Raw genomic sequence first — 20018 nt, 5'->3', positions numbered from 1 at the left:
ACTAGTTCATTGCTGCCCATTTATCAAACGGGATGGGGAACTGTGTTGGGCTGGGAGGAATTGGGACTTGCTGGAGAAGGGATTATGCAGAGGGAACGGAGGAGAGATGCCAAGAAAGAAGAGTGGGAGAGAGAAAGGAAAGTAGGGAACGAGGGAAACCCAGGAGTAGGCTTGGCGGTGGCTATGAAGGTGAGTGGATAGTGTCATGGGCTGGTTAACAGCTTCATTGCTACACATGCTGCCCTTGACCTTTTTCCTTGAGAACGTGAGGGATCGAAGGGATTGCTATCGTCAATGAGGTCTTGCCCTGCAGCCCATCACTAAAAATGGAAATTTGCCTTCTGCAAAATTAAGCTTGGCCCCCCCCAGCCTGGTACGAGGAGTCCCGGGCTGCACTGCACGACTACTCCTGCTGCCACTAGGATTTTTGCTATGATGTGTATATTGAGTGAAATGCTTCATGCAGTAAAGGTTATTTTCAAGGAAATTTAAGATGTACCGTTTACTTGGTGGGAGAGGAAGCAATACCGCCTTTGGCACTACTGTCCCTTCAGACCATAATTCAAAGGTCTTGGCTACAGAACCCATGTACGTTAATGTAGTCGAGTATTATACAGAATTAATATTTAAGTATTATAAATCACTAGCTCTTCTGTAGTGCATGGCTTGCTTACTAGAATGATAATACACTTGTTAAATCTTTTAAATGGCTTAACGCTATTCAATAAATGTGCACATTGCTAATTAAAGCAACATTACCACGAGAGGTGATCAGATTACACATATTTCTTCAACAATTGCCTCTTGTAAATTGAATAGAAGAAAGGTGGTATTTTCCTGTAAGACTGATTTGAGTTTGAAAATGTCAATAGATGCAAAAAGCCACCCCAGAGCCTTACTCGATAAAATGCAAGTAGAGAAGTAATGACATGGTCAATAGTAACTGCCATCACCCATAGAGAAATCAGATTGCCAGGCCTAGATCTATAAAACTCTTGCCAAAGTAGAACCTCATTTACACATACAGATCTTCATAGCCTTTGCGAAGAAAAGCATATGTGACAGCTGAGAGGTTTCAGTTTGCCAAAGATCTTTCACTCTGAATACAGTAAATGTCACATCTGTTTATTTATGGTTAAATTTTGCTAACTATCTGTAGAAATATTTGGATTTTTCCTATAGTGATGGAGATGTTTTAAAAGCAAGAGAATCCAGACTGTAATGCAGCTGCAGCACAAAACCATATGGGCGCTAAAGGGAGGAAAGATGCATCACAAAATTACTTGAAGTAAACATAAACCACATGTAATCCTCAGAAGGATATGAGACAGAATACATAAATGCCTGGATATTGCTATGAAAGGATGCAATCAGGCAGTAAGTTATTGCACATGCCGAAAATAATCACACTTGCATAGCGCTTTACATTTTCCAAATGCCAAACTGCAAGCATTATCTAATTTATCCAGGAAAGCTGAATGATTTCAGCAACCAAAGTGGGGATGTAGCAATGTTTAGATCCTGCTTTGGAAAACTATGCAGGTGATAACTACGCGTCCCACTTGTTTCACAGCGTCCCAGGAACTTCGTTTGGGCCACCTGAAAAGCCTTGGGTTTTCTTTTAATCCATTAACATCTTTGGCTTTGTTACAGCTTCTTTACAAGGTGTTTCTACTTGATTTATTGGCATCCTGGGAATATGTCCATCAGGAGCAAGCGGTCCCGTGGCATGAACAGTCAATATAACGAGCACTGTCAGGAGTGGCTGGAAGACTCTGTGTACTTTTGTCTGACTTTCTGGCCGGCCTTAAATCTTACAACGGGGAAGAACATTTTTTAAAACAAGTCTCATCTGAGATTAACAGCAATTACTTGTACACTGTGTTGTTTTACATACCCTTTATACTTTTTATTTTATTTTTAAAATAAAAAGTAGAATTGTACTGAGGATTAGCTTTCCAAAAATGCATCACAGGGAGCCAACTACTGATTCACATGATTTACATTGGCAGTATCTAGCTTTGCATATGTAATATAAGGAATTAGACATCTGTTAGGGTTTTTGTAACTATGCATGGTATAAACTCTTCCATTGGGTAATTCAGATACAAATGGTGTTGAGGCCCAAGTGCAAACCTGAATTTGTAGATGGTAATATAGATCTCGGTCTCAGATATGAAAAAGATCGGGGCGACTGGCGGCGGGAGGAATAAAACATTTCCTATCAACTCTGAATGTGTTTCTCTTCCTACAGATGACATGGAAGCCATTCCTGTCAAACAGTTTGTTAAACATATCAGTGAACTGTATTCAAATAACCAGCATGGATTCTCAGAAGACCTCGAGGTACGTTCCCTTATCTTTTAATGAAGTAGCCTTTTCCTGCCACAGCTGAACATGTTGTGTACACCTAGCAAGGGACAATGTCAGACCGATATGAGGCCGCTGTGAAAACAGCAAGTCTGCTTCTGCACCCTATCAGATGAAGTATTTCCAGCCGAGAGCACCACGTTTTAAGGCTGTTCATATACCAAGTGCTGGTGAGACCTCATCTGGAAGAGACCTTCCTGGCTTTCAGAAAGGGGAAAGCTGCAGCGCGAGCAAAGGTTGCAGACTGGCCCCCCGCGTGAAATGTCACACGTGGCTCTTTGTCATCGATCACTCTTGGGCCGCTTCCCAAAGCTCCCGTCCATTAGTTCTTTGAATTACTATTATCGGTTGCTTACTAGGAAACATCCCCATTGCCATCGCTGGGATTTTTGTCCAAATAACACCTGAACGAGGTGCTTAGTCCACGGTATTTATATCATGCAAAGGTTTTAAGAGCTGCCGCTTGCGGAGGGTCTAGGCTGAATCCCAATCTCTGTTGCCCCCTTGCAAATCTGTTGCAAGTCCTCCAACGTGGGAGTAAGACCAAGATTCAGCCCCTTAGTGCTATAGGAAGGTCCAGTGAGCTACACAAGGCACTTCTGCGCTACGAAGAAACAAGTTTGAGAAGTTTAATGTGCAAATGGCATTGCTCTGGTAATCCTTCCACGTGCTGAAGAAGTCTAGTGCGTGGGTGGCCTCGATGATGTCCGTGAAATTACTGAGTTGAGCAAATGCTCTTCGGCATGAGGAAGAGTTGCAAACTCTGTCCCAAATCTAGTGATCCTGTAGTTAACACGATCTCTAACATTTTCAGGAGCAACTTTCTGCTAGTTCACACCTGGGCGTTGGACACATTAGTGTGGATGAGATGGTTTCAACTAGGAAGGCTGGTAAATAGCAGGCAGCTGTGGTGGCGTTTCAGTGGAGGGCCAAAGACCACTCATATTCTTCAATATACGGCTGTTTTAAAAAAGTAATATAGGTACATGAGTTATAAAGGCAGACGTCTTTACACACATAACAGTGCAACATAACTGGTGGGCTAATATCTAAAGCCGCTTTGCTTAATGGAATAAAGACAAGACTGTATGCAGGTATTGTCTTTAATGGTCCCATTAAAAACCATTTACTGCTGTTTGGTTACTGTCTGTCTGAGTGGCTGCATTGCCTGATGCCCAAAAACTATTGTGTAAGTCATAAACATTTTGTATTCATGAGGATAGCAAATGTGTGAGGTGTTAAAGTGATTTAGTTCAATTGACTGCTGGCTGGATGACTGAGCAGGAATATTGAGGCATTTAACAATGTCGATGGTATTCAGGACAAACATTTATCCTCCAGAGGGTCGAATTTGATCAGGATGATCAAATGCGACTCAGTCTTCTCAATTATGTATGAACTGAGACCCCAGTGCTATTCATCACAGCTGGTTTGGACACCATGCAATTATTCCAAATAATCAGCTACACATCTGTAAACTTGGTCTGACTCAAAGCAGGCTTTGCTTCAGCTGCCTCAAAATCATTGCTATTAACAAATGTTGGACATCTTCCGCCCATAGCTTTCAGCAGAGGGAAATACAGCTCTAATAGCCTTTTTCTTCCCTTCATGCTACGGCTGCTCTCTGTGACTGCCGCTCCGTGATAGCTTGTCAGGAGAGATTGCTTTAGCCAATTAGTCCTGTTCTCGGGAGTTCACCAGCTCTGATGAAGGGAAGCGGCCTTTTATAACTACTGCACAGCGAGCAGATCCTGCTCTTTCCGCCAGTGTAAGACTCGGCGTAACTCCTCGAAGCCACCGTGGTTACTCCCATTTTAGTTCGGTGCAAACAAGGCCCGAATTTGGTCCTTAGGTTTTTTTTTTTAAAAACAAATAAAAAAGAAATCTCCTCCTCTGAGAAGAGGCTGCGACTAGAACGATTGCTGCCTTGAGAAGAAGATACACACACACATATATATATATATATATACACATAGACACGTATACATATGCATATAGACACATATACCTACACATATATACATACACACATATATGAGGAATGGCCCCTTCCTACAATGGCTTATATTCCCTTTGGTGGCACGTGCATGGATAGGATTCTCCTCTCCCTTGTACCAGCATCACCTCAATGGACTCCCAAAGACATCTGTGGTGTAACAAGGACCGAGACCAGGACCGGGATGGATGCATTAAGACCATGGGGTGACATTTCCACAGCACCTAAGCGTGGGAGAAATGGGTGTCCATTTTTTTTTCCAAAGGAGCCTGAGATGACCGCCGTGCCGCAAGCTCGCTCTCCAGCTGCAGTGAAGATGTAGTTTCTGTGCGACTGAAAGGCAGAGCAGCTCACGCTCATTCAGGCCTTTGGTCACTTTTGAGAGGCAGACTGATGCTCTTAAGTCACTTAGCCAAAAGTATCGTCTGTCCATATAAAGTTCAGTCGCGTGAGAGAAAATAGGAGCCTAGCTGCTGAAAGGGAGCATATTCTTCTCTTCCCCTGGGGGACTTCGAACCATAAGACAGACAGCATCCAAAAAGTAGCTGTAAAGTTTCCGTAGCAGTCAGCTCTGTGAAAGAAGCTGAAAGGGAGATGAGTGTGTTAGGAACAAATGCAATTTGCCCTGAGCAAAAGGCATATATTCTCTTGGTTTGCTTCTCTCTTCTTTCCTGTGTTTTTGGAAGCCTGCCTTGAGTTTTACGGGGAGTTTCATTGTCAGAGGATTCTTTTGGAAGCAAATACTCAAAACCACTTCCCTCTCTCCCTTTTAAAGGCAGAGGTAGAGTTAAATATTTTCCGAATGTGCTAAGGAAGCATTTTATGTGACAGAGAAAAGGTCTCTAAACTCGCAGCTCTTTCTATGGAAGGTAGATCCAAAATGCATCCATATTCCCATCAGGGTGTCATGCTGCCAGAAGACCGCTTTATCTTCCAGTTCACTAGTCTTTCTTATACACACAGAATAGTTAAGGATGCCCCTGAGCACAAAGGATGCCCCTGAGCACAATGAATTTAGGACTTTTGATAGCGGAGGAAGCGTTAAGTCTGAGTGGCGCAGGGTCGTGCCTTGTCGCATGTTGTCGGTCTTAGGGGGCACAGGAGGCGAGAGCCCCCCCTGTGATGATGCTAGATGCGAGGGCATCTGTATTGCAGCATAGACAGAAACCCTGCGTTGTTGAGCTGGAAAGTGTAATGCCGGGGAGCGGTTATTTTAAATTGAACAAGTAGAATTTGAAGGTAACAGTACTCAAGGGAGACCCATTTACTTGTGCTTCCTACTGCTAATGGTTCATCTGATGGTCCCACCTTCACACTTCAGTCCAGGTGAGGTCCCTGCCCCTCGGACCTTAACGTCTCATGGGAAGCAAGCCGTGGGAGGAAGAGTTACAAGGAGGATGGGAGTGACGGGAATGAAATGAGTGTGCATGGAGTGACGCTGCTGTGTCTCGGGATGTGTCAGTGCAGGGCAGCTCCTTGCAGAGATATCTGCTCACACGTCTGTGTATGCTAGAGGTGTCAACCCCCCCGTGCAGTGCATGGAGCTGGTACACGGACACGTGCCACATGGGGTGTCCCCTGGGCTGGCCCGGCCCTGTGCATTGGTTCCAGCACAGCCCGCTCAGGCCCACAGACTGGCCCAGTGACCCTCACCAGCTTGTGGGGTGGGATGGGTTTGACACCCCTGGTGTACACACCCCTTGGGTCCCAAAACCAGTATAGCTGGCTCAGCATAGCAGTTCGCCTGGCCCAACTAGCCCTGCTGAGGCTGCACTCACGGCCACGCTGCTCCTGGGTCTGGCGCGAGCTCACGGCATGCTGTAGTCCCCTGCCCCTAGCCATCCACGAACGGCGTGGCCAGCCCTTCCAGCAGTGCTCATTGCCAGAGGAAACGACGTTCAAACTGAAGCCGACATGGGAAGCAAAGGACAATGTGGCCTTCGGCATTGTGCGTGCCCCGTGCTGTTGACTGTGGGCCAGCAAAGGCTCTGCCCTCCAGTTGTAATCATTGTTAAAATGGCCTGTCCCTGGCTTTGTGCAGTGCTAGAGTAGCCTGTTCAGTTTGCTTTCCCCTTCCCTGTGTGTCGCATGCCCCCAGCTCTCCCCTTCACCTCGTGTTGCTAAAGGATTGATGCCCACACAAGACTCTCCCAATACTCTGTGCCGTTCCTGTGCAAGGTCCTTGCAAGCCGCCGGGTCTGTAGCAGTGTGTCCTCGGAGCATTTCCCTTGGGCCAGCAGGAGCATGGGCAAGGACTACCAAACGTTGGCTCAGGAGATTGTCATGATTGATGGCATGGGGTGAAAAAGATCTTTGTCACGAACAAATTTGCTGTCTTACTGCCGGACGACCCCGACATAATTTCCCGACGCGCCTCCTGAACTAGCTTCCTTTGCACCTTCAGAAAAAGGTCTTCTGAGCACGCCACCTCGACCACCCCCTTGAAGGAGGGGCGTCCACAGAAGCGAAGCCAACAGGCTGCTTGCTGAGCCAGCCACTTCTAGCTCATTAGCTCATATTACCAGACATGTAGCGGTTTGATTTTACACTTTTAAGTTTAGTGAAAATTCTTTGAAGTTTATCAAACTAATCTGTAACTGGCTTCAGGAAGGCAATGAAAATGGGTCATTAAACTTGGGTGTATCAAATCCCAATTAGCATTAGCACGGACAATATAATTAACAGCTAAATTAGCCATAATAGCTTGGAATATAACATTTCTTGCAGTAACTAAAGGTCGATTGAAACCGTGTACTTTGGGTTCTCAAGTGGTCAATGAGGAGTTGAAAAGGACAAAATGAGAGGATGTGCCTGTTCATCTTCAGAGAGTAACGTGCTCAGTGTAAAGGACACTGGCTCGTTAGCTAGTCTGCAATTAAAGTCAGCGAAAGAAATGACGTGGTCTAGACGCCTCCTTCCGCAGCGACCCACCGACAGCTGTTCCAGATAAAACCTGAAATTCTCGCGCTGGATGCGAACCCGGTCGTTGGTCTTTGCCCGGGTCACAACATCAGGAGGGACCTGGCCTCGTGCTGGCGTTCTCCAGCCAAAACAAAGGCAAAAATATGGGTTAAAACCTGCAGAGCAGGATCTACCTAAGACGTAGCGACAGCACGGGGTGAAAACAGACTGGAGTTTACGTTCACCTCTTCCCGTGACTCCTACCTGTTCCTGCCCCCCCGACCAGCCTGACACCCACCTTTCTTCCCTGAGAAACGTAGCTGCTACTTTGCCTTCTCTACCCGCCAGGCATCCTGGAGGAAGTTGGCCATCTAAGGGAGCCTATGGAAAACCACTTAGCAATAACTCATTATTTGCCTTATAGGGCTGGTTGATTGTCTGATCCCTTTGCCGTGGTATTTTCTGAGACCGGGAGCTCTTTGAGGCAGGGGTCAGGTCTAGTTTTATGTGTGAAGACCATCTCGTACCTTGTGAACGTTACCACGATGCAGACGCCTTACCCACCCCTCCAGTGTCACTGAAGCCAGCTTAGGAAGACCTGGTGCCTGGACAGTGGTTTCCAGCATAGTGGAAATCATCTAGTACATCTAGAAAACTCCTCTAGTTCATCATTTCCAGAAGCCCTGTGGGGTGGCCTGCATCAAATAGTGAAGGATGCTTGGATCCACACCATGTTCATCCCTTTAGCTGACCCTGCTAGGGCCAAGTAGGCCAATGCTTTTCCTAAGGCTTAACCCAAACTTCCCTTGTTGCAGTTGAAGCCTGTTACTTGCCCTGTTTCCAGCTGACACGGGCTGCAACTAAGGGTGGAGGACTTTGTTTTTTTGAACATTTTGACAGTTTTTGAGGATACTAGAATTCCCTTGGAAATATAGTAGGGTTGTAGTGTTATTGCAGCTGTAATGGTGCGGGAAAGGCATGAGAGACTCTTCTTTTGTGATGTCTTTTATTGGACCAACCGTATAGTTGGGAGAGATGTTGGCCAAGTTTTCCGGTATGAAGTGCCTTGCCTGTTGGGTTCAAAAGAGACTTTTCCAAAGCATCAGCTCTTGCTGTGTCAGACCTCTTATTCCAGGGCCACATTTTTTTCTCCCCTGTCATTTTATGTCTAATCTCACCTGCTATTCACTTTTTATCGGCCAGCCAGGAAAATTGAGAACGCAGTCAACATCCACTTAAAAAGGTTCATTAAAATGACTAACTGCACATAACTGTTCCTTTATGGAAAAATCCTATAGAATTTAATAGAAAGTGATACATTGACCCCGTAGTATTTAAGCCATTTTAGAGAATTCCTTTGCAAGGATGTAATTTTCTATTAAATTTGATGTTCTTTGGAGTATTCTCCAAAAAGCTCTTATTGGATTTGCCTATATTCAGCTGTAGGAGTTTGCCATCAATATTTGAACATGCATAGCCATTCCAAAAAGTTTTGTAATGAACATAAACTTTTTAAAAATTTGATGAGCACCCTCTAATCGTGTAGGAATAGAAAGTTTTGTACTTAAAAAACAAAAAACAAAAATGCAAGCAGTTTCCCATTCGTGGCTTAGACTGAGCTAATGTTGCTCGTGGTTTAATCCGTGCTCCAAAGCGGAGTGTTTTCCGTGGCCCGTTGGAGCTGGCAGGCGGTGTTAAACCAAGTGCTGAAATTAAGGTGAAAAATGTTTTGCTTTTCCCTGGTAGAAATGGGATTCTGTTAATTTAGGCCAGCGAAGGGTTTTGTCTCGTTCATCTTTGTCATAGTTCAGCTCATCTCCTTTGCCTCCAGTGTCTTCCTCCCTTTCAAAGAGAGGGGAAGAGGCAACTGTTCGCTAGGGAATGCCCTGTGAATATAAAAGCCACAAACTGTACTTGGTTTTGGTATACTTTGCACTTTTTAAATGTAAATGCGGTGAAAAATATCAAAATTGCTATGCAATTCCTTTGTGAAATGTCTGCATAATGCCGAACTCTGTTACATCTGCTGTTTGTATAGCATTTCTCTTGATAATTTTCTCTGTCACTTAGCTCTTGATCTTTGTAGCAGCTGTGTTCTGCTAATGACTTCCCTTATTAGGCAGGCTCTATACTGTTATTTTTGAAGCCTACAGTACAAAGTAATTTGGCACTTCCCTTCCCTAGCTGTGAGGAAATCTAGGTTATAAAATGTGACTTCTTGAACCCGCTAAATAGCTTCTCCTACAAATGTTTAAACAAGCCCACATCAGTGTATTTTCAAGAAGTGGTTCCAGTGTAATGGAATAATAGTAGTGTTCATGCTAACGATGAAGAAGTTAAGTAGACGTAAGAAGGATATTTTAAAAGGGGCATTGTCGGTGGGCTTACCGGTTAAAATAGCTCCCTGGATGAATAGAGGATGTGTTTGACTAGTTAAGGCCGCAAGACGTGCTCAGAAATTCGGTAGGTCTTTAGATAAATCTGGTTGCAGGTCAGTCGTTGGGATCCCCATGCTGTGGGGAGAAGACGTCCCGCTCTGGCGTTTTCCCGGCCGCGTGTTGATACGGTTTGTTACCCATCTTGGAGTATGCCAGGATCGGAAAGCCAGTGGGAGCTGCCCACCTATCCTATTTAGACACCCTTGTAGAAGTCACTGGGCACCTGTCTGCCTCGTTAGATGCTTAAACGCCTCTGCAAGTCCACCCCTGAGGAGATGTCCCTGCTGCACATGAAAAAAATTGCATTTTTCTTCCAAAATCTGGAAATCTTTTGCTCTTCAGGTGTCAGGTGGGCATCAGGCACTGTCCGTCTCCCCCACAGATCTATTTCATTCATATGGTATGGAAACACCAATGCCACAAATAGGTGCAGAGGCCAGCTGGTCCAGATGTTGGCTGGAAAACCACACATGAGAACCATTTCCATAACACACCATTGGCGCACACTCCTTTCTTCCCACCAGAAAGTGTTGCACTGTAGGTAGGGGAGTCCTGTCCGAGCACGCGCCAACAGTGGAGGTTATCGTAGAGCAAGCCTGCTATCATAGGGCACGTCTACACGAGACACTTACTGCCCATTGGCCTCATAACACTGCGCAGTAGCGTGTCACTGCACAAACCGTGCTAATAGCCCACTGCGCAGTGTTATTAGGCTAATGCGCAGTAAGCGTCACTAAATAACTGCGCACCGGTGCTAATGCTCAGTAACTTTCGGTACTGCGCATTTAGTTAGTACTTTATTAAGGAAGTATTAAACTAAATGCACATTAATGAATGTGTAAACACGCCCATAGAGAAGTAAGACTGGAAGGAACCTCAAGAGATCATCTAGTCCAACCAGGGATCAAACTTGTGACCTTGGTGTGCTGCTGAGCTATGCGGCCACTCCTTGTAGGAGGGAACAACACCCACAAGAAGCAGCGGTGCCACTTTGCACTGAAATCTCTTCCAAAAAAGCCAACATTTTCTGCGGTGGGCGGGGGAAGGAGAAGAAGAGCCCACATTGTGTGTTACATAGACTTTCTGCTGCCCTCCTCCGAAGCGTGACCTTCACCCATCACGGAGACTCGGTTCTGTAATCGAAGCCTGGGAGTCCGCTAATGTCCCAGGTTTAATTAGCTGGGAACCTACTGGCAGATTAAAAAAATAAATCAGACAATTAAAGTGTTGATGTTTAAGCCTGTTTTCAGGGAGCTGTTGTAAAACGGAGACAAACTGCCTGTTCTTGCTCTGATGTCTTTTCTGTCTGAATAATTTTATTAATAGGAAGTGCAGCGCTGTACGGCCGACATGAGCATCACGGCAGAACATTCCAACCACCCCGATAACAAGGACAAGAACAGATACATCAACATTTTAGCATGTGAGTAAGCACTTGTAGTAAAGATAGCACAACCATAGCGAGAGGCGCTCGCTTCAGAGGGGACCAGACCCTGAGCGGGGAACCAGGTTGTTTGAAATGACTTAGGCCAGAGAAGGGCGGCCACTAACGTTTGCCAGCGTGGTCATGAAATCCTCCCCAACCAGGTTGTCCAAAGTTTTTAAGTTGTGCGTTTCGCTCATCCCCGTACGAAAATGTCGGCGCTTTGACGTCGGGTAGGGTGAGGGCAGTGCACAAAGGTAGCCGTCCTGTGTAAAGCCACGGAGCTGGGTAATTAGGATCGAATCACTGTCAGCACCGTGTGCGCTCATCTGGGGGAAGGTGACTTTGAGGAGGGGCATGGAGGGGCAGAGTGTTTTATTGATCCATGAGCTTCCTTCCTACTTCCAAATATGCTACGTCTGGCATCCGGTGGAGAACGTGACCGGGACAGACGGCAGCATACACAGTGCAGCGCAGGTGTCCTTTTGAGAACCGCTAACCTGAAGGCCATTTCAAGAGTAGGACAGGCCGTGGGAAGCAGAATAAGGCTATCCGTAATCTTCTCTGACGAGGAACTGAGGCAGGATCCTAGCATTTTGAGCCAGCACCAAGGTTGCAATGTAAACCCGCTCTCAGGTCCAGCAAGTGCAGGAGCAGCAAGCCCGGCATGATTTTACTTGAATTATAGTGACTCATCTGTGCCAGGTGCACACCATGGCAGGGATGTGAGCCTGGGTCCTGGGAGACATAGTTCAATTCCTTGCTCCTTGGTGGTTCTTGTGCAGCCGTGAGCGAGTTGAGGGTCCCTGCGCCTGGCTCCTGCGGTGCGTGGCATGGGCTAAGGGTGCCGGCCGGCTGCACAGGACGGGGTGCAGGGATTGCAGCGTACAAAAATAGGAGGGATTACCCCTCCTCAAACAAGCGTGAGATGGTCCAAACAGCGCCTTAATGAGATCCTCCTTCCCCTAGAAACACCTTCTGCTCCCAGCTTTTGAAAGGGACCTGTCGCATTAAAGAAATCACATGCTTTAAAAAATAAATGAATCCGTGCAAAGCCTGAGAATGTGTTCCCGCAACCCCAGGGCAGGCTCCTCCACTTCCCCTTCACTCCAGTTTCTTCAGGGTGTTTGTAAAGGGCATGACTCCCTCCCAGAAATGTGCTGGAAATAGGGTGTTTTACCTGCCTTGTTATGCGTTTTCTTCTTAGTGCGCTTCTGCTGTGTGTTCTCCCCACAGATGATCACAGTAGGGTGAAGCTAAGGCCTTTACCGGGAAAAGACTCTAAGCACAGCGACTACATTAATGCTAATTATGTTGATGTAAGTTGTTTGAATGTTTTTTTTCCACCTCTTCTCTTCTTGTGAATCCTTTCATACACGGGGAATATAACTGGTTATTGCTTCTGAAGTGTTTGTGTTTTGCAAGTCCCTGGCATGTCTGCTGCCAGCTCCTCAAATATTCAGAATGGGAAAGGCACCTTTCTTTGTTACTGTTAAATTATTAACATGTCTGCCGTGATATTGCTTTCATCTGACTTTGCATTATGCTTTTCTTTGAAGGGTTACAACAAAGCAAAAGCCTACATAGCCACCCAGGGACCCTTAAAGTCGACATTTGAAGATTTCTGGAGGATGATTTGGGAGCAAAATCCCGGAATTATTGTCATGATCACAAACCTTGTGGAAAAGGGAAGGGTAAGGGAGCATCTTCACAGCTACTTAATATAGTGAATTAAGAACTATATCTGGTGCTGTCTGCAGAGGCAGCATTTTTTTAAATGCTCAACTAGCGTGTTCATGGCTGTACAGCCTGAAAAGCGCACAGTAGAGCTGTCCCTTCCTTTTTATTTGTCCACCTTTTCTAATAAATGGTAGACTTGGGTGGTTTTAAAACCCAAGCGCGCCAACCCCTGACCCAGCACCCTCTCCCTTTCTTTAGAGGAAATGCGATCAGTACTGGCCCACCGAGAACAGCGAGGAGTACGGCAACATTATCGTCACGCTGAAGAGCACAAAAGTCCATGCCTGCTACACCGTCCGCCGCTTCACGGTCCGAAATGCCAAGATGAAGAAGGCAAGCGAGCCCGTTTTGTTCGCGGTCACTTGTCGTGGGGCTTGTTGCGTGGGGGCAGCGTGCCGTGTGTGCCTTCAGGCCTGGCGTGCTGTCTGTACCGCTGTGGAGAAGCCTGGACCATTGCATCCCTGATGAAAGGCTGTATCTGCAGTTCTTTGCGCCGAAAGCGAGGAGCTGCACGGTGCTCCCCGGTCCCCGTAGCTGGTTGCTGTGACCCGCGACCTCCCCAGTATGTTCTCGCCTTGCCCAGCTGGAGGCAGGGGGAGAAGACCTGGAAAAGACTCTAAGCCCAGCAACTATATTAATGTTAATTAAGTTGTTAGAATGGGTTTTTTCTCTTCTCTTATTGTGAATCCTTTCATCCTTTTCATACCTTAATCCTAACCCTTTTGGGCCTTCCCAAGAAGCAGGTGTTTATCATGCGTCTCTGCCGTGTGGCCACACTTCCCTTTCCTAACGCGTCCCTTCCTGTTGCGTGCGCTCTTTGCCCAGGGTCAGAAAGGCAACCCCAAGGGGCGGCAGAACGAGAGGACGGTCATCCAGTACCACTACACCCAGTGGCCCGACATGGGCGTGCCGGAGTACGCGCTGCCGGTGCTGACCTTCGTGAGGAGATCCTCCGCAGCCAGGACCCCGGAGATGGGGCCCGTGGTCGTGCACTGCAGGTACGGCGAGGCGCGCTGTGCTTCACTGGCGCGTGTAAGACACACCTCATACGCAGCACGCTGTGGCTGGAGAACCATCGGTGCCGGCGCAATACGTGGTTAGCTTGCAAATGGGTGTGGAACAAAATGTGCCGCCATGGAGAGGGTCTGTGCAAAGCTCACGGCCCCCTTAAGCCCCTGGCTTGGCGGTGGGGCAGAGGCCTTGTGCCAGGCTCCAGCCCAGGGTGGGTTTCACATGCCGACAGGCAGTGGCAAGTGACATACGTGACCTCAGGTAACGGCCGTTTTGCAGTAGATGCACATCAACGGCTTCCTAAAGCTGCAGCAGTAACAAGCAGAAGACAGTAACAGGCCTCTTGGGCAACTGGTCGCACGCTGCAGCTAATGATTAAACTGAGACGCAGCTGAAACGGTTCACCCATGGGCTGGCGGATATCAGTGTTGTAAAGAGTTATCGGCAAACCGCCTCTTAACCCATAACCTGGGAACAGAAAGCAGTAGGATTAATTCCTATGAAGACTGGCTCCTCATTGCCGAATGTGGGGGAGCCTTTCATCGAAGCATGGACCTTACCCGTGTTGACCGTAGGGATCGTGTAGTCTGGGTTAGCATTGGTCACTGAATGCCACCTGCGTTTGCTGGGGGCAGAGACTAAGGGTACGTCCACCCAAGGGATGGAGGGTGGGAGCGCGGCACGTAGGCACACACTTGTGTCACTGCGATCTCAGGAGCAAGGGGACTGCAGCAATTCGGATGGGGCAGAGGGGGCTTCACCGCTGACTTCACTGCTAGCACAGCGCGCGCCCCACTCACACTTTCATTTTGCTGCAAGATAGAAAGATGCAAAGAAAGAAGCCAGCTAGCTGAGGAGAGAAAGGGAAATAAACTCTGGGGAGAACTGTCATTAGAGGTGGTGGACGCAAGCACGCGTTGGGTCAGAATTAATATCCTAAAATGTCCAAGAAACCGTTTGGTTTCAGGACTTGAAGAAGCAAAAGTAATTGTGATGGACAGGAGTATTTGAGCTGAAGGATTTCTCCTTTGCCATTGTGAGCCCTGAATTTGGTAGAGTTGACTCATCCCGGTCTCTTCTCGTGTCTCGTGCAGCGCCGGTGTGGGCAGGACTGGCACCTACATTGTGATGCTGCAGCAGATAGAAGACAAAAGCACAGTCAATGTCCTGGGCTTTCTGAAACACATCAGGACCCAGCGCAACTACCTCGTCCAGACAGAGGTAAAGATCGGGGAGATGCTGGCTTTCAGGCTGCGTTCGTTTTTATGGGGTAATCAAAAGGGAAATGGATTTTTCAGTTATTTCTCTGTACAAATTAAATAAATCACCAGGCCTCTGGGGTGCTGGAACGTCTCTTTCCAAGATCATAAGCTTGCAACGCCTCTCTCGACTACCTCCGTTGTTTGTCGTATACTCGGGAACGTGGATGCTGGTTTTGGCAGCGTGTTTTGAAAAGGAGGTTGTAACCCTTTCCTCTGTATGCTGCAAACCTTCATTAACGGCTGCACCCTGCTTCACTGACCTTGCTCTGAAACTGCTTGCTGTTGCTTTTCTAGGAGCAGTACATTTTTATTCATGATGCCTTGTTGGAAGCCATCCTTGGGAAGGAAACGGAAGTGTCTGCAAATCAGCTGCATAGTTACGTTAACAGCATCCTCATACCTGGAATAGGAGGCAAGACACGACTAGAGAAACAGTTCAAGGTACAGGAGCTCCCAGAGTCGCCAGGAGCGTTTTAGTCACTCTGCTTTGGGCGTGTCTTTACTGTTGTATCTTGTAAGTAAAACTAGAGCCAAACCACTGGGTCAGCGCTGCCAAGCATGGAGGATTTAGCCTGAACAACCGTAGGTGCATTGCTGTAAATCTGGGTTAAGTCTATGGAGTCAGACTGGTGGGACGTTAAGAGTCAGGCACTGAAAGCAGCTTGAACCAACCCATGAATCTGAGCACTCCTGAAATCTGATTAGCTTTTAATGTAGATCATCATCATGCCTCGAACCCAGCTCTAGTGAAAGCTAGCAGAATGGGGGCCGTTAGCATAATGTAAAACCTCGGCGCGGTCGGTGTAGGATAAACACGTCTTCCGCTACTCAGGAAATAGTCTCGTCGCTAATAGTTGTCGCACCTGCTCCTTTCCAGTAATAAACCACAGAATAACATTCGTTGTGGCAAAAGAAACTGTTTTGCCTATTTCTCCCATTTTAGCATTAAAAGCTTCCTGGCATTTGAGGGTTTTTTTATTATTTTTTTTTTTTTACGAGCGTGTTTAAAATTATTTTGTACGACTGTGTCTCGTGGGAAGACTGTGCAGTCTGCTTTTCCAGCACAGCTCGCTCGGTCATACACCAGCTAAGGACCCGGAAGTGTTAAACAAATTACACCAGGTGCCAAACAACCCAGAAAATGAATAGGCCATTTTCTGAATTCACGTCTGAGAATCTCTGCATTGCTGCAGCATTCATGACATTCCAGATGCTTAAGCACCGAATTAAACAAGAAAAAAAATTGCAGTTGCAGAAGAAATTCAGCGCACAAATTTTTCTTCTTTTTCTCTCTTTTTTTTTTTGGAAAAATCCAAGTCCTAAACATGAGTCTCGTAGAGAAATCTTCCTGGCAGAAAGTTCAAAAGAAACCCCCCCCCTGTGTCTTAGCAGCCTAAGTCCCAGTTCTCAAACTGACCTGAGACATGAAGGGCACAATGCGTGTCCCCTTTGTGTACCAGAACAGTGATTTGTCTCCCTGCGTAAGTGGCATTTTGGGGACTTTGGCATAGGTTGCAATGATACTATCCCTGCAGTGCAGACACATAAGCGCACACATGAAGACTGAGCATGCGCCATCACCTACTCGCTGGCCAGACATGTATGCGTGCCCTTCGTGGACATGCAAATATATCTAAGGCCAGCTCCATGCATCCATTTTATTCGTTGACTTTTAAGGGAAAGGTTCAGTGACTTGCTTTCAAAAGGAGCACTGGAGAGGGGACTGGATAATACCTAACCTGTGGCCGGGTGATTAGAGAGTTGTTCTGGGCAGTGAGAGAGATGCCAGTTCAATCCCCTCTGGGTGAAGGGGGCCTAGAGCCCTAAACCTTGGCTTCCTGGGTGAGGGCCCCAGTGCCTAACACCTAAGTCGCTCAGTCTTGAGCAAGAATCAGCTTTGGAGGGAAGTTCATTTTCACTGGATGCCAAAGCTGAAATCTGCACAGACCTGACTGTCCAATGAACATATTTTATGATCGCTGTTGCCATCCCCCATACTTTAAACAAAATTAGCAATGCAATTTGTTCTTCTAGTGATGCGTCTTTCTAGGAGTTAGGAAAAACCTTGCCTCTCGGTTCGGAGAGCCATGACGACTCAGTCAAACCAATTACCGCTTATTTTCTTTCAGCTGGTTACACAATGTAATGCAAAATATGTGGAATGCTTCAGTGCTCAGAAAGACTGCAACAAAGAGAAGAACAGGAACTCATCAGTCGTGCCGTGTAAGATCACATCATCAGTTTGATTACTGCTTAGCAGAAGTTTTTGTGTTGGGTTTTGCCTGCGTTATGCATGAAGGAGCCTGGCTGCTAGTGAGGAGGGGTGTTGCCTTTTTGTTTGGCCGACGCTAGCTTGTCTTTTAAAATGATTTTGCTGAAACGGAGCAAAAGGGCCCGGTGACAGGGTCAGCCAGACCCCTTGTCCAAACACGGTGTTGAGCAGGTTTTTTGTCGATGAAACATCCAACATTGGATTACCACATTTTCTTGCATAAAACACGCACCTTTTCCCCCCCAGAAAAGAGCTGCTGGAAATTGGGAGTACATATGTTATGCAAGTGAGTACAGCTAGAGCCGTTTCTGGTGCTTCCCAGGCAAAAAGCTAATGGAAAGTTGACATGGGGTCCCATACGACAGCAGGCTCAGCTCCCCAGCTGCTGCAGCGTAGCTACTTCCTATAAGGAAAGAGCTATTTATTTTTTTCATTCGGCCTTTCGAATACAAGGTGCGTCTCTTATTCTGGGGCATGTTGTATGCAAGGAGATACAGTCTTAGAGCTGTACGTGCAGAGGAGGTTTTGCCATGTGGTTGAAGATGCTTGTTTTGCAGCGTCGCTGCTGTAATTAAATCACCACATGTGGATGGCTCCATTGACCTGGATAGCGCATGAAGCCTAAACTCAAAAAAACCAGGGATATTGGGAGTCTGACTGCATCTCATCCCTCTAAAGGAAGCTAGATGTGTTGAGGGAGACGTGTACGTTCTCGGGTGGCTAATCAAGAGGATTGCTTCAGCTGTGGAAACAGCTGCTAGCTCACCCCGAGGTCAAAGAAATGGTAGTAGGTAATGCTGCAGAAGGATGGAGAAGCAGAATAAATCAGATGGTTTTGTGCACAATTGGAGGCGAATGGAAGACAATAGCTGAGAATTATCTGAAATCCCCTGTCATCACTGCAGATACTGTTATTTGGTAATTCAGCCTGCTGTGAAAATCTTGGCTATAGTAAAATTTGATTCCTGAAATTACTTTGTCCTTGTGGGAATATTGTGCAGTGTTTCTTTTCTATTCGGCTTTTGCTGGCAGTGCTTTATCATGGTTAAAATGCCGGCCAGCTCCTGGGGGAGACGGGAGTTGTGCCGTGTCGGATTTGTTAGAAACATCTGAGAAATTCCTGCTTTCTGTATTCTGCCGCGACCACGCTTTGATCCTTTTTTATCTTACAGCTGAGCGTGCGCGAGTGGGCCTCGCACCCTTGCCTGGAATGAAGGGAACCGACTACATTAATGCCTCTTACATCATGGTGAGGAAGCCAACCCTTAATTACAAAGTCAAATTACAAAGTTGAGAGGTGCTAAATACCAGATTCCTATCATTGTCTTCATTTTGTATATGGTGGCTCAGCATAAAGGAAGAGGTTTCAACACGTTTCCATAACGTAAAGCCATTAACTGTCTTTTATTAAAGTTCATTGTCTAAAATACTTAAGTTACGCGCGGCATTTTTGTGGAATTAGTGTTTTCAGTGCCGGTTCTCAAATAAATGTTGGCGTTAACGGTAAACAAAACCAGCGGGGAGACTGCAGAGCGGATATGAAGTTTGAAAGACGATGGTTTGTGTAGAAATATTAGCAATAACCCTTGAAGTAAATTAGGTAGGGCGTTTTCAGGTCTAGGCAAAGCAACGTTGTCCGTTTCTGTAACAGAAAGATATTGCCTTTGGTGTATTCGGTTCAATAACCACGTGTTTTTGCCTTTGCTGTGTAAGGGTTACTACAGGAGCAACGAGTTCATCATCACCCAGCACCCTCTGCCCCACACAACTAAGGACTTCTGGCGGATGATCCGGGATCACAATGCGCAGATCATTGTCATGCTGCCAGACAACCAGAGCTTGGTAAGTTGAGCACAGAGCCAGGTACGCTACACGGGCATCACTCCGCACAGCAGGGGACAGGAAGCGTGCACCTGGTTGCATGCCCTGGCTGCGTTTCAGTGGCAAATGCAGCTCATTTCCAGCCAGGTGCTTCAACTTGAGCTCGTGCTGCCCCCTTGTTACGGTAAAATGTGCCGTTAGGAACGGGGTGCGCTCCTTTCTGCGCTGTCCAAATCTCCCGTACCCTCCCGCGCAGGTAAAGGATGCTCTGCAAGCTAACGAACTGGAGCAAACCGTACAGCTCACTGGAAACAGGGCAGGGTCTGCGATATGTTTCTGAGGATTGTTTGATTGAAAGGATAGGACACGGCTGAGTTATTAGTTTGCCGGGGGCTAAGGTTAAGGACATGAAGCAGAGCAAAAATGTGTAACAGGGACAATCGTGTCGTTCTTAGTTTGCTTGCGGGACTGAAGGTTAAGGACCTTCAAGATAATAAATACATTATGTGGAATCAGAAAAAATATTTGCCTTAAACTTTGATTATTTTAGTTATAAGATGACATAACCGCTTTGTGTAGAATTGCTGGCTCGGTACAGTAGAACAGATAAGGGCAAGTGTTTGTTCTTTGTAACTCTTCTGCAAATGCTTTGCTCACCGCAGCCTTGAAGGTAGAAAAAAAAAAAGTATGTACAAAGTAGATTTCCAGGTGCAAGAAGGAGGTTTGTGAACTAACCCTACCTCCCCCATAATTCCCATCCTGATTACAGCAAAGAAATAATGAA

The 20018-nt window shown here is 46.6% G+C and overlaps 1 protein-coding gene across 1 annotated transcript; it reads left to right on the top strand.

Moving 5' to 3' along the window:
* The first annotated feature begins 1699 nt into the window (after positions 1-1699).
* On the top strand, positions 1700-19401 carry LOC132249469 (receptor-type tyrosine-protein phosphatase gamma-like). Its single transcript, XM_059724659.1, has 12 exons — positions 1700-1754; positions 2255-2346; positions 11032-11128; positions 12365-12447; positions 12688-12822; positions 13067-13201; positions 13694-13866; positions 14974-15100; positions 15436-15582; positions 17271-17364; positions 18586-18662; positions 19127-19401. Exons 1-12 carry the CDS (start codon positions 1700-1702, stop codon positions 19262-19264), a joined length of 1353 nt encoding a protein of 450 aa, XP_059580642.1. The 3' UTR covers positions 19265-19401.
* The last annotated feature ends 617 nt before the right edge of the window (positions 19402-20018 follow it).

The sequence above is a fragment of the Alligator mississippiensis genome, chromosome 1 (genome assembly GCF_030867095.1).
Source record: "Alligator mississippiensis isolate rAllMis1 chromosome 1, rAllMis1, whole genome shotgun sequence".
Lineage (NCBI taxonomy): Eukaryota > Metazoa > Chordata > Crocodylia > Alligatoridae > Alligator > Alligator mississippiensis.
Note: the sequence above shows the minus strand (reverse complement) of the source record. Positions and strands in the feature narration are given on the sequence as shown.

Bases quoted from the DNA above. Each gene is read 5' to 3' on its own strand.
- LOC132249469 (XM_059724659.1), top strand. From the start codon at position 1,700: ATGTCCATCAGGAGCAAGCGGTCCCGTGGCATGAACAGTCAATATAAC. The intron at 13,202-13,693 runs GCAAGCGAGCCC...CTCTTTGCCCAG, and splicing joins GAAATGCCAAGATGAAGAAG to GGTCAGAAAGGCAACCCCAA. The intron at 17,365-18,585 runs GTAAGATCACAT...TTTATCTTACAG, and splicing joins GAACTCATCAGTCGTGCCGT to CTGAGCGTGCGCGAGTGGGC.